The sequence below is a fragment of the Podarcis pityusensis genome (assembly GCF_964106645.2).
Source record: "Podarcis pityusensis genome assembly, chromosome: 8".
Classification (NCBI taxonomy): Eukaryota; Metazoa; Chordata; class Lepidosauria; order Squamata; family Lacertidae; genus Podarcis; species Podarcis pityusensis.
In genome coordinates, this window is record NC_138033.1 from 21,360,570 (window position 1) to 21,375,047 (window position 14,478).

Sequence of the window (14,478 nt, forward strand, 5' to 3'; positions counted from 1 at the left end):
AAAGTTCACACCGAGAGCTTTGCCCCCTAACTTCCCTACAGATGTTCTCTCCTGAAGAGGCAAGCTTCTCTGTAAACTGCACAGCTGCTTGTCTCCGAGGTGCAAACAGCTTCACAAGAAAGCATGCCTCACAGTGTGCACATATTGTGTCCCCATATGGTGTCCCCCTGCTTCTTTTTGTATCCTGCCAGTGTGTGTATCCTGTCTGTTTTAGGACTTCCTACTTCTCCAGTCTATTATTAATATGCCTTTGCATTGTTCTGAATTCTTCTAAGAGAATTCTCAGAGTCACAAAGGAAGATACACACACATGAGTAATAAGGTTCTTGGTAGAAGTAGTTAGTGTGATGCTAGTGTGATGTTTGCTGTGACTAATTTCCAGATATCCCTGGAATAATTTTTGTTTTTATGAAGTGGTTTTCATCTTTTCAATTTCACGGCGTCCCAGAGCCGACACAAAAATCTAGGAAGCTTTCAACATCTTACAGCTGAACGTGAACATTTGTATATTTTACATGCTCTCATCTGATTAAAGAAACCTTGGTCAGTAAATTGTATCATCTTCAATTAGATCTGCAGATGAGAGAAAAACAACAACATTGTTCTCATGTGGCCTTCCACAACCTGGTGCCCCCTAAATATTTTGAGCCATCATCAAAATCATCCCTGACAATTGGCCATGCTGGCTGGAGCTAATGAGATTTGAAGCCACAGTAACATCTGTAGGGCACCAGGTTGGGAGGTACTGTTCTAAAGGGGGGGGGTGTGCTCTGTTTTTGAATGATGTACACATGTATTACAACAGGCATTCTCTTACAAAAGAGGAAGGGCATTACTCCTCCGAGACATCACTTGCCACCTTCATTTCATACCCACCAGTTAATCATGGCTACCTTTTTAGTCAATGGAAATTAATAGACTTAAGAGACGGCAACCCTAATCACTTGTTTTCTGAGTGAAGCTTCTGACTTTTACAGCTCAAATTTTAGACCCGTGTCTTTTTCCATGATAGATAAGTCAGCTCAATCTCCAAGACACGCACGCACACACACAATTCTCTCTCACACACTCACGTTTTGGTAGGGTTGCAGTTCTAGTCAAGTTTGTTTTTACTGACAGGTATGTTTTCAGCAGGTTTAGCTCCTGCTGCCTTTGTGCCCAATCCGTACATCATCAGCGCTGCTCCTCCAGGAACGGACCCCTATGCGGCAGGGCTTGCCGCAGCTGCAACATTAGGTGAGATGCTTAATGAGATGTATGGTTATTTTTAAAAAATCTGTCTATCTATCTATCTATCTATCTATCTATCTATAAAATGCTGTAAGTTGGGGGAGTTTTCTGCTCATGGGTAGAAAGTTTTTACACCTTGCAGTAGAGCACTGCATGAGAAAGCATAAAACTGAACCCAATGATGTTTTGCTTCTGAAGCACAAGTAGCAGCATGAGAACAACGGTAGAACTGACCTGTTATAGCACCAACCTATCATAGCGCTGTTTTTCTTCTGCTTGTGGTTGTTTGGCTCAATTTTTGCTACTGAACACCGTGTCAGAAGTGACCCTGTGAATTGGGTCTCATGTAGGTCTTACTTGCATGCAAGGGCTCTCTTGCGTTCGAGCATCTTCACAGCTTAAGCATCTGAAACCATAGCAAGCTTAAGATAATAAGGGAAGTCATACAAGGCTTGGACAGCTGGGGTTAACGCTCTCTCTCCCCACCCCTCCCCACCCCTTTACCGTATACTGTTGCACTTCTGTGGGAAGGAAGTATCCCCTTTCAAAATGAAATATCAGATGGATGTCCAGCAGATACGCAACGTTGTTTAAAGCATAAGTTAGATTGTATGAGTTCATCAATATTCTCTTGCGAAATTGGTCTGGGAGGTGAGAAACTATAGCAGGATCACCATGGTAGAGTGGATTTCTTAAATAAAGGGCTTGTGATGACATTTTCGTAACCACGTTTTAAATATTGGAGCCACGGGGCTATTTTATTTGTTATACTGAAATGAAGTGGGGAGCATCCTCTAAAAAGCCTCCAATTGCTGGGGTTTTTTTCCTGCTCTCCTACTTTCCCTAATCCAGGCCAAAATATCTAGAGTTGAAGCTCTGGGACTACCAGAGGCTGGAGGGTGCATGGGAAAGTGGTCTATGCTGCTGCACTACCCTGAGTGCCAGCTGTTAGGTGGGAGGCTGAGCAGCTGAACCTGAATTGGAAATAGAAAGAGGGAGCACATGATTAACCCCACCTTTTTCTGCCCCATTCTGAGGCAGCCACAGTTGGGAGGCCATTTCCATAATTTTTGGAAAGTGGAGGTGTGAAAGCACAGCACTTCTCACATGGCTCTGTCCCAAAATGTGTTTAAATATAGGAAATTTCATGGAACATAGCCAAGGACCTGGTTACTTGAGCACCACCATGGGATGCTGTTGTTATGTAGAGTTACCATGACATAGGCCCATCCCATTATCTCAGGCCCTATTTATCTTTATATCAATTGGTCTACTCATGTCTAGCAATGATGACACTCTTGCCCTCACTGAGAACATTGATTCTATAATGAGAGCTTTTTGTAAGTACTCATTTGCTCTGAGCCGGACATGAATTTTCACCTACTTGCAATATTAAAACTATTTTAAGGAGATGCATACTTTTATCTTGAAGCCCTCCTTGAATAGATGCTGGTGGTGGTTGATAAACGCTGCTCTTTCTTCTCTTCCCTTCTAGTAATACATATGTTACTAGAGAAGCATGGAATTGGAGTTAATGGGGAAGTGGCAGTATAATGGCAATACAATCTGGTGCCCACCTTTTAGAGCTGGTGGGATGGGTTGTAAATGTGTGACATGCTGATCTATCATCTTTTGACGATGAGAAGTTTGTGCTGTCATTATGACTACGTGGGAGATTTTGTGTGAATGCCTAGAGTGGTGGCTTTGGTTATTTGGAGCCTAGATCCAAACTCCTGCTCAGCCATGAATCTTCAGCTTGTGTGTTAGTGTGGTGTAGTCGGTAGAGCAGGAATGTGGAACCTGTGGCCCTCCTTAACTGTTGTTGACTACAACTCCCATCATCCCTATCCAGTGGCCATGTCAGCTGGGGCTGATGGGAGTTGTAGTCAAACAGCACCTTTAGGACCACAGGTTATCCAGCTCTGGGACAGAATGTTGAACTTCAGCTAAGCAGGCTTGGGTTCAAATTCCCACCGAAATGGAAGAGCAATATTTTTATCCAGGATAAAAGAGGATGTAGAACTATTCATATACGTTTGAACTCCATGTAAGACAGGTGGCAAAAGCATGTAATGAATGTGTGCAGTAAGTTCAAAAGCATGCTTTCAGCTTCTGTCTACTGATCTCTTTTCTTTTTCTGGCCAGGAAAAACCAAATTATCAACTCCCTCTTTAGAAACAGTCAATTCAAGCTAGTTACTTCAGTAAATTCAAATTACATTTTTCGCTCCAGCATACACACAAACATTAATTCGATACTCTGCACAGCTGGTAACAACAGCTCACTTAATTAGAGACTGTTAACACCCCAGTCAAACACACAGGTAATCTGAAAAAAAATAGCATTAGCAATTCATTTATCTAGCCACAGATGGGGGTGGGAGGAGTTTGATTAAAATCTAGGTGATTTTAAATCATGGTTTAAATTGCCGTGGGAAAAGTACTGATCTTTTATTCATTTAATTAAAATCAAGCTTTCTATCTCAACTTCAGATACTTCCTAAACAAAAGTTGCTTGACATAACCTGGTCTTATGGATCAAGTGGGGGCTTTTGTCTGCATTATCCAGGCAAATGTTAACTATGTAACAAAAAAAGGAGAAGGAAAAAAAAGTTTTTCACTGTTTTGGCAAATGGTACATTAAACATTGCCTGTTTAATAAGCCTTTATTCACAACTTGTGTCAAATATTAGTGTGGTAGCTAGATGCTAATTACTCCACGGAGACACTCTGATTTCAAAACATAGATTTCAGTTTATGAATATTTATGTCTGTCTAGAAGCCAAACAATAACACACATGTTTTTATTTCTCTTGTCTTGGAAAAGCACTGTTTCTGTTTTTAAACTACATCATGGGTAGTTAGAGGTTGTAAGATAGGAGAATAGGATCACCTAGAGATTAAACAGGCTTAGTGGATTGTCTTGAATAGGTACAGGATGTCCTTTTCTGAAGTCATATTCTGGATCCCAGTTTCTGTGATGAGTGACTAGTCCCTGTCCTCCAATATCAAACTGATGTGCATAAGAACAGAAGAAGAGCCTGCTGGATCAGGCCAGTGGCCCATCTAATCCAGCATCCTGTTCTTACTGCCACAGACCATATGCCTGGAGCGTTCTGCCTCCTATGGTGTCCAACAACTGGTATTCAGAAGCACTGCTACCTCCTAACTGGAGGGCAGGGTATAGCCCTTATGGCAGGAAGCCACTGACAGCCTTCTCCCCCACGAATCTGTCAAATCGCCTTTTAAAACCATCTAGGTTGGTGGCCACCAGTGCCTCCTGGGTGAATGAGTTCCATAGTAAGTGGTGTGTGAGGAAATACTTACTGTGTTTTTTGCTCTATAAGACTCACTTTTTCCCTCCTTAAAAGTAAGGGGAAACGCGTGTGCGTCTTATGGAGCGAATGCAGGCTGCGCAGCTATCCCAGAAGCCAGAACAGCAAGAGGGATTGCTGCTTTCGCTGCGCAGCGATCCCTCTTGCTGTTCTGGCTTCTGAGATGCAGAATATTTTTTTTCTTGTTTTCCTCCTCCCAAAACTAGGTGCGTCTTGTGGTCTGGTGCGTCTTATAGAGCGAAAAATACGGTAGTTTTATCTGTCCTGAATCTTCCAACATTCAGCTTTTTTGGATGTCCAGGAGCTCTTATATTATGAGAAAGGAAGTAAAACCTTTACCTATCCACTCGCTCCATGCTGTACATAATTTTATAAACTTCTATCGTGTTACTTCTTACTCACCTTTTCCCCAAAATGTAAGATGTTCCAAATGCTGCAGCCTTTCTTCTTAGGCGAAATGTTCCATCTCCATCATTTTGGCTGCCCTTTTCTGATCCTTTTTCAACAAGACAATATCCGTTTTGAAGTGAGGCAACCAGAACTGTACACAGTATTCCAAATGAGGTTGTGCCGTAGATTTGTGTAACAGTGTTATGATATTGGCATTTTTATTTTCAGTTCCTTTCTTGAATTTCCTATCATGGAATTTGCCTTTTTCAAGGCACACCAGGTTGGCATCTCCATCGAGCTATCTACTGTGACCCCAAGGTTTCACTCCTGATCAGTCACTGCCAGTTCAGACCCCATGAAATGGGAAAAAACTTGGGGCCCGAATGCATTACTTTACACTTGTTCACATTGCTTTGCTTTTGTCATTTTACTGCCCACTCAGTTTGGAGAGGTCCTTCGGGAGCTCTTTGCAATCTCTTTTTGTTTTAACAACCCTGAACAAAGTATCATCAGCAAACTTGGCCGCCTCATTCCTCACTCTTAACTCTAGATTGTTTATGAACAAGTTAAAAAGGACAGGTACCAATATCAGTCCCTTGAGGACTCACTTTTGACATCTCTCCATTCAGAGAACTGTCCATTTATTCATTCTGTTTGCTTCCTGCAACTTAACCAATTCCTGATCCACAAGAGAACGTCTCCTTTTATTCCTTGGCTGCTAAGCTTATGCAGGAGTCCTTGGTGAGTTATTTTGTCAGAAGCTATTGTTTATCAGCCAGATCACCTCTATATCTATATGCATGTTGACACTCTGTAAATGTATATTTTCTTTCCCTGTGATTTCTTGTTAACAAAGGAAAAGACCTTTAGCTCAATTTGTTTAATACTGAGCGCTGTGTTTGACAGATGGTCATTCTTTATAGTTTTAAGTCATTATAAGTGTAGACTTCACTTCTAACACATTGAGTCAAACTAGGCATAACATTAAATGTGTGAATGCATTTAATGTGTATTTTATTTCAAATGTCTAAAATAACAGCTACATGGGTGGGGGGGGGGTTAACCCTTTCTCCCCAATGCTACAGTCCCAGCAAAAATCCCATTTAGAAGAGCTATAATTGATCTCCTGAGGGGCGGGGGCAGGGGCTAGCTTTTGGCAGGACCATGGCATGGGGGTTGGCCTTTTGCTGGCAACCTTACAATCCTCCTCCTCACTGTTGCCATTGGGGGGGGGGAATAATCCTAAAAACAACAAGTAAGGAAATGATTCCTTTCCACAGCTATTACTTTAGATGTTTTCAAAAAAGACACATTAAGGACATCCATACACTTTACACCATCCCTTAGTACTGTGTTTAGATTTCATTTCCCAGGCTATTCTAATTAAATGAACATGAGGTTGTTATGGTTTTTTTTAAACTAAATAAATACCGTATTTTTTGCTCTATAAGACTCACTTTTTCCCTCCTAAAAAGTAAGGGGAAATGTGTGTGCGTCTTATGGAGCGCATGCAGGCTGCGCAGCTATCACAGAAGCCAGAACAGCAAGAGGGATTGCTGCTTTCACTGAGCAGTGATCCCTCTTGCTGTTCTGGCTTCTGAGAGTCAGAATATTTTTTTTCTTGTTTTCCTCCTCCCAAAACTTGTGGTCTGGTGTGTCTTATAGAGCGAAAAATACGGTAAATCAAAACCAAACTTTACTTTAAAAGATTTTTTTTTTTGTCTCTTGTTGCCCTGAAAGATTTGGGGAACATCTGGAAATTTGTGGCGTTCTATGATAAACTTAAAGAAAACAGCAGGGACTTGTCACTTTTCCAGTACCTGCAATGTAGCGTGTTTATAAATAAGTAGATACTGAAATGTCACCAGGCAGCAGTTTGGACAAGCAATAGCCACAGAATGATACAAAGCTCCGCCATCCAGCACCTTTTCAAAGGCTGAATTGGGAACCAAGCCAGGCTAAACAGCAGCATTGGAGGGTGGTTGTAAGCAAAGACCTTTCCAGTGAAATGGTTGAGAGAAGAAATAACAATACAAGTACAGCATGGGGTGCTTCAGGTTTTCAAAGACTGAAGAAGGCTGCTGCTGAAAAGTGCCCACTTGCTGGCTGAACAAACTGTAGAAAAATGGCATAAATTGACAAAATGTGCTTGACCATGAAAAGGATGAGAGACAAATGGGACTTGTACGATGGTGAGCTGGTCAAATGTCAGCAACAGAAAAGGGTGTGAATGGCTAAAAAAGCTGCATTTTTTTATTTCTGTATGAGAACGACACACAGATTCATATATATTCACTCTCCACCTTTTATTCATGCATCTCAAATAGGGGTAATGCCAGCAAGGCATTGTAAATATTTGCACCAATAAGACAATCCTGTCTGTTAGAAGGTTTAAAGGCTTAGTAGGAAAAGTATATACATTACTTCTGAGTCAACATACAGTGATCCGAAAAGCTTTATGATCTAGAAGAGCTTTGCTAGGTCCAAATTAGAACTTTTCAATTGGATGAATGGGAAGCACAAGCATCTTAGGTGAAATACTTTATCTGAGCAGGTGGATGATGTTCTTAAAGACTCGCAGTGCTCTTTCTGCCGAAAGTGGCAGACCATTGGAAATGGAGGCGATAGCTTTGTTATTCCACCACCTCCTCCTCCCACCATGGAGGAGTAAGCAAAACCACTGGCCCTTCACGGCTCTTGTTCTGTTAATGAATTACGCAAAAGCACCAGCAGGAGATAAAGTCAGTCCTCTGTTGATATTTTAGGTCCTGCAGTTGTCCCTCATCAGTACTACGGAGTGGCTCCCTGGGGAGTATATCCTGCCAGTCTCTTCCAACAGCAAGCTGCTGCTGCCGCAGCTGCAACAAATTCCTCAAATCAGCAGACCGCTCAGCAGACGCAGCAAGGACAGCAACAGGTGAGCACCAGTGCGCTTTTGCACCAGCCATTAATTGGCCTGAATCTGCAGCCTTTTTTCAGGAACAGCTCTTTTTAAAAAAACACACACGAGCCTTTCTTGCTGCAGGAAGGGCTGAAAAGAGGAAGCGGAATTGTTGCCTAAGGATTAAAGTACTTAAGCTGCCCCTGCTCCCTTTACATATGTCCTAGTTCATCTGCATAACTTGGTGCCAGTCAAGAAGGAGGTAGATTCTCTGTGATGTGTTCTGTTAAACCAGCAACGGGGAACCTGTGGCCATCCAGACACTGTTGGACCATGGCTGCCATCATCCCTAACCACTGGCCATGCTTGTTGGGGTAGAGATGAAGTTGGAGTCCCAATAATACCTGGAGGGCCACAGGTTCCCCATTCCTGTCTTAAACCCATATTAGATGCTACAGAAGTATTGGGTGACTTTGTGGTGTTTTGAGAGGCACAGTTGTTGGCTGCTGAGTTGATCATCTTTAGCGACTCATGTGGAGTTCTGATTTCCAGGCTCCAAAGAATCAATGAGCAAATTGGAAAAGGAGCAAAGGGGCCTTCTGAGGCACCTAGATATCACAATGCAGTGTGTTTATTTCATTAACGTGGCTGCTCCATTCACACACAAACTATAGAGGATGAGGAGTTCATCTTTTTTGACATCAAGGGGAGCATGCAAATGAGGGGAATTTAAATTATGTCCCCTCTCCATACCTTGCTGAGCTGCACTGCTTCAGGCATTTTTCCTCTGCAATCTGTCTCACTTCCTGTACTGAAGTTGAGCTGGCCAAAAAGTGCTTGAAGCAGTGCATCACAGTGTGGAAAGGACGAGGAGCTAAGATATGGTTTCACTTCCCAAACCTGCATGCTGTATTTCATGTAGAAAAAGAAAAAGAAATTGACTCCTACAGCTAGCTTTTTATGTGAACAGGGCAGAAGCGCAAATGAATATATGCCGTTGCCCTTTCATGCCTAGTTTACCTTGGAGGGGATTTAAAGGCTGTTCATCTGAGCACAGACTTGAAAAAGCTGTGAACGCTTCCTCCAGGGAAGAGATGAAATCTTTGAGGTGGAGGTGGCAGCAGAGGGTGTGTGCTGACAGTTCGTAAACCCTTAAGACTTGAGTACGGCAAGAAGTGGGTTTAAAATTGCAAAATGTAGATTATGGTTACATTGTAGCAAAAACGTCTCAAGATCAATTTAGCAAATCAGAATCCATTTTTTCTGAACTTGCTACAAGAGAGTACTGCAGAGCCAGTGTGTTGTAGCTGTTAACAGTGTTGCACTAGGTCTGTGGAGACACCATTCACATTGCAACTCAGCCTTGAAGCTCACTTTTGGTGACTGTCAGCCAGTTGTAGTCTCTCAGTGTAGCCTACCTTACAGGATTGTTAAGAAGATAAAAGCATGTGAGAGAGGAGGAGAGAGAATTAATTATACCACTATCTTGAGCTCCTTGGAGAGAAATATGTAATGTGAAAGTAATAATAAACAAAAATTCTGAAAGTTGCTCATTAATCAGGGTTTAACAATGGTCCCAGTATTAGAGACCATGGACCTGGTAGGGTTGTCTCAGACATTTGGGGTTGGTTGGTGCCTGTTGTGCTAGTGTAGCATCAATGGAATAGGTTACTGAAAGCTGGCAGGTAGAACGTGTTTATGTGTATTTGTGTATAGTAATGGAGAAGAGCATCTTTCTTTGGCCACCCCAGTTGTCCTCAAAGGTCTGGCAGTGATGACACTCTTGCCCTCACTGAGAACGCTGTTCGGTAATGAGAATCTTGTTTTGTACTCAGGTGTGCTGAGCTGGACCTTCTTAAACAGAAAGCAGCAACAATGTTAAAAATTGCCAGTTTCTTCCTTTGCCCATTGAAAATGCATCCGTCCCCTTTTGATATATCCAAGACAAGAGTGCATATTTAGGAATATATTTTTATAGCATGGAAAAGGTAATAAATTCTATAGCCATTGCAAGACCTCCCTCGGTAAAACTGAAGTAAAATACCTTAAGTTTATTGCTATTTATTGCCAAAGGAAGTTCAGGCTGTATTTTAAATTAGATCTGCTTCTAGAAGTTTGGAGAATTGCGGATTTCAGTCTGTTAATTCTCGATTAGTCAAAAGTCCACACATTTCAGCAGCGCTTGGTAGCCAGTGTTTGTTTTTTCCTAGTAACCAATGAGGCTGCTTTTTCACTTCCTGCTCTTTTTTTCCACTTTTTTTTACCGGGAATGATTAGAATGTGTGTGTTTGCAGTCCCCTCCAACCTATGACGCTGATGTAGCATGGCAGCACAGAATGTAGACGAAGTATTTTGAAAGCGGCACCCTCTTGTTTCTCTGTGCTGCCATTGAAAAGCCACCAGAATGTATGAAACCTTTGGTGTATACTAGAGGCTTTTCCTGTTGCTTGCCATAATCAAATTTGCAGTAGCCACTGGCAGTCATATTCCCAGACCACTGTAGCTAACCAACTATAAGGATTGCATAACTCGATTTGCTTTCTGTGCCTTAGGTTCTCCGTGGAGGAGCCAGCCAGCGCCCTTTGACACCAAATCAAAACCAACAGGGCCAGCAAACTGACTCATTAGTGGCTGCAGCAGCAGTGAACTCGGCTCTTGCTTTTGGGCAGGGGCTGGCAGCAGGAATGCCAGGTAGGAGCTTTTGGTTCCTTGTAGCAGCAGATCTTCCTAAGCTTTAAAAGGAGCCTAGAATTTTTTACGGGGCGGTGGACAGTGGGCACATTGGGGGCATTGTGTTTAATAGACAGTAGAGGGGAGTGTTATGTAAAGTCTCTAATATGATCAACTGACCTGTTTTTGTAGGTTATCCAGTGCTGGCTCCTGCAGCTTACTATGACCAAACAGGTACTCTTGTGGTGAATACAGGGGCTAGGAATGGCCTAGGAGCTCCGGTACGACTAGTGGCCCCTGCTCCTGTCATCATCAGTTCCTCAGCAGCACAAGCAGGTAAGTCTCCCTATAATAGTTTGGGATAGCAGTGATTTCTTGTACTTCCATATGTTTGTGATTGATATAGTCAGTGTATTAGAAATCCAGTGAAGCAATGGCCCTCCTATAGAATTCAAATTATATTGAACATTGAAGGTGGTGTCATTTTACATGTCTAGGAAGGCACAGCACACACTAAACTAAAAAGTCACAAGCTAAAGCTTTGTGGTTCAAAAAACCTGGCTAAAATAAAATAGTGTAAAATTATAGAGTTGGAAGAGACTGCAAGGGACATCTAGTCCAACCCCCTGCAATGCAGGAATCTTTTGCCCAATGTGGGGCTCGAACCTACGAGCTTGAGATTAAGAGGCTCATGCTTTACCGACTGAGCTGTTTCTCTTCTTCCCACACCATTTGGCCCCATCCTGGGGCCCAGCCAGAGCAGAAGATGTTTCAGCTATGATTTTGACTACCCTCACAAATGTGAAGTCAAGAGTATGGGCAATATTTCTAGACATGTAAATGAATTTACATAAGAGAGGAAGTAAAAGGCGAGGCCTTGACTTAACCTTAAGTGCTGCCCAGGATCCTAGTGTAAAAGCAGCTGAACCACTTTGTGAGGAGCGCCATAAGAAGCTGCATCAGTGTGAGCAGTCAGTTGTATACACAGTCTAATACAATTACATTTAATTTTAGAAGAAGGGATGTCTCAGAACGAGGGCAATAATTTTATGGAAAGCTGAAAAAAAGACAGTTGGGAGGTTTTAAATCCTTTCATTACATCCAGAGCTTATTTAAGACCAATACAATAAAGGCTTACTTAAAATGTATACTGCTACAAATTGGAAATGGCAAAACACAAAGCAAGTACCTGAAAATGTTGGCGTGATTGAAAAGCCAGAGACGGTAATAGGCACAAATGTTTCCTGTAAGGCAGCCTTCACCAACCTGGTGCTCTGCAGATGTTTTGGAAACATGGCTCATTTCCAATGGGATCAAAGAGGATTGTAGTCCAAAACATCTGGAGAGGGGCACCTGCTTTAGTAAGACCACCAGAGGTGAAAAGAGCACAAACTGGCAAACAACATACCTTGACCATAAATCAAGCCAAGATGCATTAGCCAATTGCTAACATGAGAGAAGCTAATAATAGTTTTCTTCATATGCATTAGGAAAACTGCCAGAGAAGCAGCAGGACCATTAGACAGATGAAGTGGTTTGCCAGGGGAATAGCAGGCAACCTTGATGAATTCTTAGCATCAGAATTTGCAGCAGAGTTCAGAAATGCATGCGCCTGAGCCATTTTTTCCTTTCTGAAGTAAACTTGAAGGAAAACAGAGAAAATAGTACATCAGGACTCCTGGCGAGAAGTGAATGCATGTTAATGGTCTATGGCAGTAGACTAGGACTCCTGGCAGGACTCAAGGTCTACCATTCATAGTCAGTGGGCTTCTGGCAGGACTTCCGCACCAAGCCTGGCCCATGCATTGTTGGTAACAACTAAGACAGGGGTGGCGATTGTGGTGCCTTCCAGATGTTTGACCACAACTCTTATCAGCCCTAGCCAGCATGACCAATGGTTGGGGGTCATGGGAGTTTGTAGTTCAAAACATGTGTGGAGGGCAACAAGATGGTGAAGGCTGCCATAAGCCAAGGTAACAAAAATAAAATTCCAAAATTAAAAGAAAAATTCCTGTATCTCGGGTTTTTTTAACGTTTTACCTCAAATTGAAATTAAAGGCACACTTCACTTATGCCTTCAGCGATCTGCTTCTTATAAGAGCTGTTTATGCTCAGAGCAGCCCAGCAGTGCTGCCTCCAGCCTGGGATGGGGCGAGCTCAGAACTGATAACGAAGAAAAGGAGGCAACCCTTGATTTAAGAGAGACAACACAACTGCTTTCCTCTGTGGAGGCTGATTGAAAAGAGAGAGGTCAGAGCAGTAAATCCATGCAGAGATGTTGCAGTCAGCCTTTTCTAACTTCAGGTTTACGGGAACCTTTATAATTTGTTACGTTTATGCTTTGCGGCACACCTGGGAATTGCTGACCTAGGTGCTAGGTGGAAATGGTTGCTGACCTGTTTTGTGGAGTAAACGACAGGTGATGATGGCACAGATAATGGAAATGTAAAATGGGAGCGCACTATAAGCAGGTTTCCCAAATTGCATTTTGTTTGTTTGTTTGTTTGTTTTAAAAAACTTTTTTCCTTCTTTTTGGTAGCAGTTGCAGCTGCTGCTGCTTCAGCAAATGGTGCTGCTGGCGGTCTAGGAGGAACGACCAATGGACCATTTCGCCCTCTAGGGACTCAACAGCCGCAGCCACAGCAGCAGCCCACCAGCAACCTGGCATCCAGCTCCTTCTATGGCAACAACTCCCTAACAAGCAATTCCCAGAGCAGCTCGCTCTTTTCTCAGGGCTCTGCCCAGCCTGCCAACACTTCCCTTGGCTTTGGGAGCAGCAGTTCCCTTGGTGCTACACTGGGGTCTGCGCTGGGAGGCTTTGGAACAGCAGGTAGGAGTTGTGGTTGTCTTGAAGGGGAGGGCTGTGTGTGATGGGCGAGAACAAGCAAATCAGTTCTGAAGAAATTGAACCGTTGTGCCCTTGATATACCCAGTAGCAGAAATCTACTGCCTGTAGATCATGTCTGATGGTTTCAGTTGCCACATGCCTTACGTATGTACCAAGGAATGTTTTCTTTCTCTGCCCTTTCTCCAAAAGAGCTTAGGGGTGCTAGTCCATATGGTCCTCCTCGTTTTCTCTAAACAGCTGTCCTGCAATAACTAGCTCAGGGCCCTCCAGTAAGTTTTATTGCCAAATGGGGATTTGGAGCCAGCCCTCCTCCATCTTATTCCCACTGTTTCGTACAGCTCTCCACTAAATGTGCAGTGTAAAATGTGGATCAGGAGAAAGCTATTCATCCTGGGCATTCTGTTAACTTTACGGAGTTCTTAAATGTCATGTTCAAATATCTCCATATTTCTTCTGTTTGCACTTCTCCTAGGCCAAAGCGTAGTACCTCTCCTTTTAATATCCATATCCTCCCTTTCCCAATTGTTCAATGCCCCAATCAGATTTATCCTCCCATTTCTTCCTTTTGCAGTTGCAAACTCTAATACAGGCAGTGGCTCTCGCCGAGACTCTCTAACGGGCAGCAGTGACCTGTACAAGAGGACATCTAGCAACCTGACTCCTATTGGGCACAGTTTTTATAATGGCCTTGGGTTTTCCTCTTCTCCGGGGCCTGTTGGCATGCCTTTGCCTAATCAAGGACCTGGCCATTCTCAGACTCCACCACCACCCTTATCTTCCCACGGATCTTCTTCCAGTTTAAACCTTGGTAAGGGGGTATTACTGCTGTTGCTCTGGGGTGGAAATAGGGATGTCTGTCTTCATGTTTCTGAGCGACAGTTTGGGAAAATCATATCTCCGCTTAGAAGATAGGCCAAGAACAAGCTATGGATGAACTTTTTGTTTCCACATGTCCCTTCGCTCTGAGCTGCAGTTAAACTAGAAAGCCTCTGATTTAACCAGCTTTCCATTTTGTTCCAACCAGGAAACTATGATTACCAGCTTTGGAAGAAGGCAGGTTATTAAACCACAATATGAAGTTGGCTTAATATTTGACCTTATTCCAAGAGCCTGGTAATCATGATT

At 42.9% G+C, this 14,478-nt stretch overlaps 1 protein-coding gene across 7 annotated transcripts in view; it reads left to right on the forward strand.

Annotated features, from left to right (window-relative positions):
- Positions 1 to 14,478, forward strand: part of PUM1 (pumilio RNA binding family member 1) — a 49,221-nt gene that overhangs the window by 24,553 nt on the left and 10,190 nt on the right. For 4 of the 7 annotated variants that reach the window (XM_081015397.1, XM_081015400.1, XM_081015399.1 and 1 more), the window contains exons 9-14: positions 1,120 to 1,236; positions 7,720 to 7,871; positions 10,388 to 10,526; positions 10,698 to 10,841; positions 13,045 to 13,335; positions 13,925 to 14,161. In XM_081015397.1, coding sequence (XP_080871523.1) covers positions 1,120 to 1,236; positions 7,720 to 7,871; positions 10,388 to 10,526; positions 10,698 to 10,841; positions 13,045 to 13,335; positions 13,925 to 14,161 — 1,080 coding nt within the window. The remainder of the gene's footprint in view (positions 1 to 1,119; positions 1,237 to 7,719; positions 7,872 to 10,387; positions 10,527 to 10,697; positions 10,842 to 13,044; positions 13,336 to 13,924; positions 14,162 to 14,478) is intronic. The other 3 variants (XM_081015402.1, XM_081015403.1, XM_081015401.1) reach the window with 2 other exon arrangements.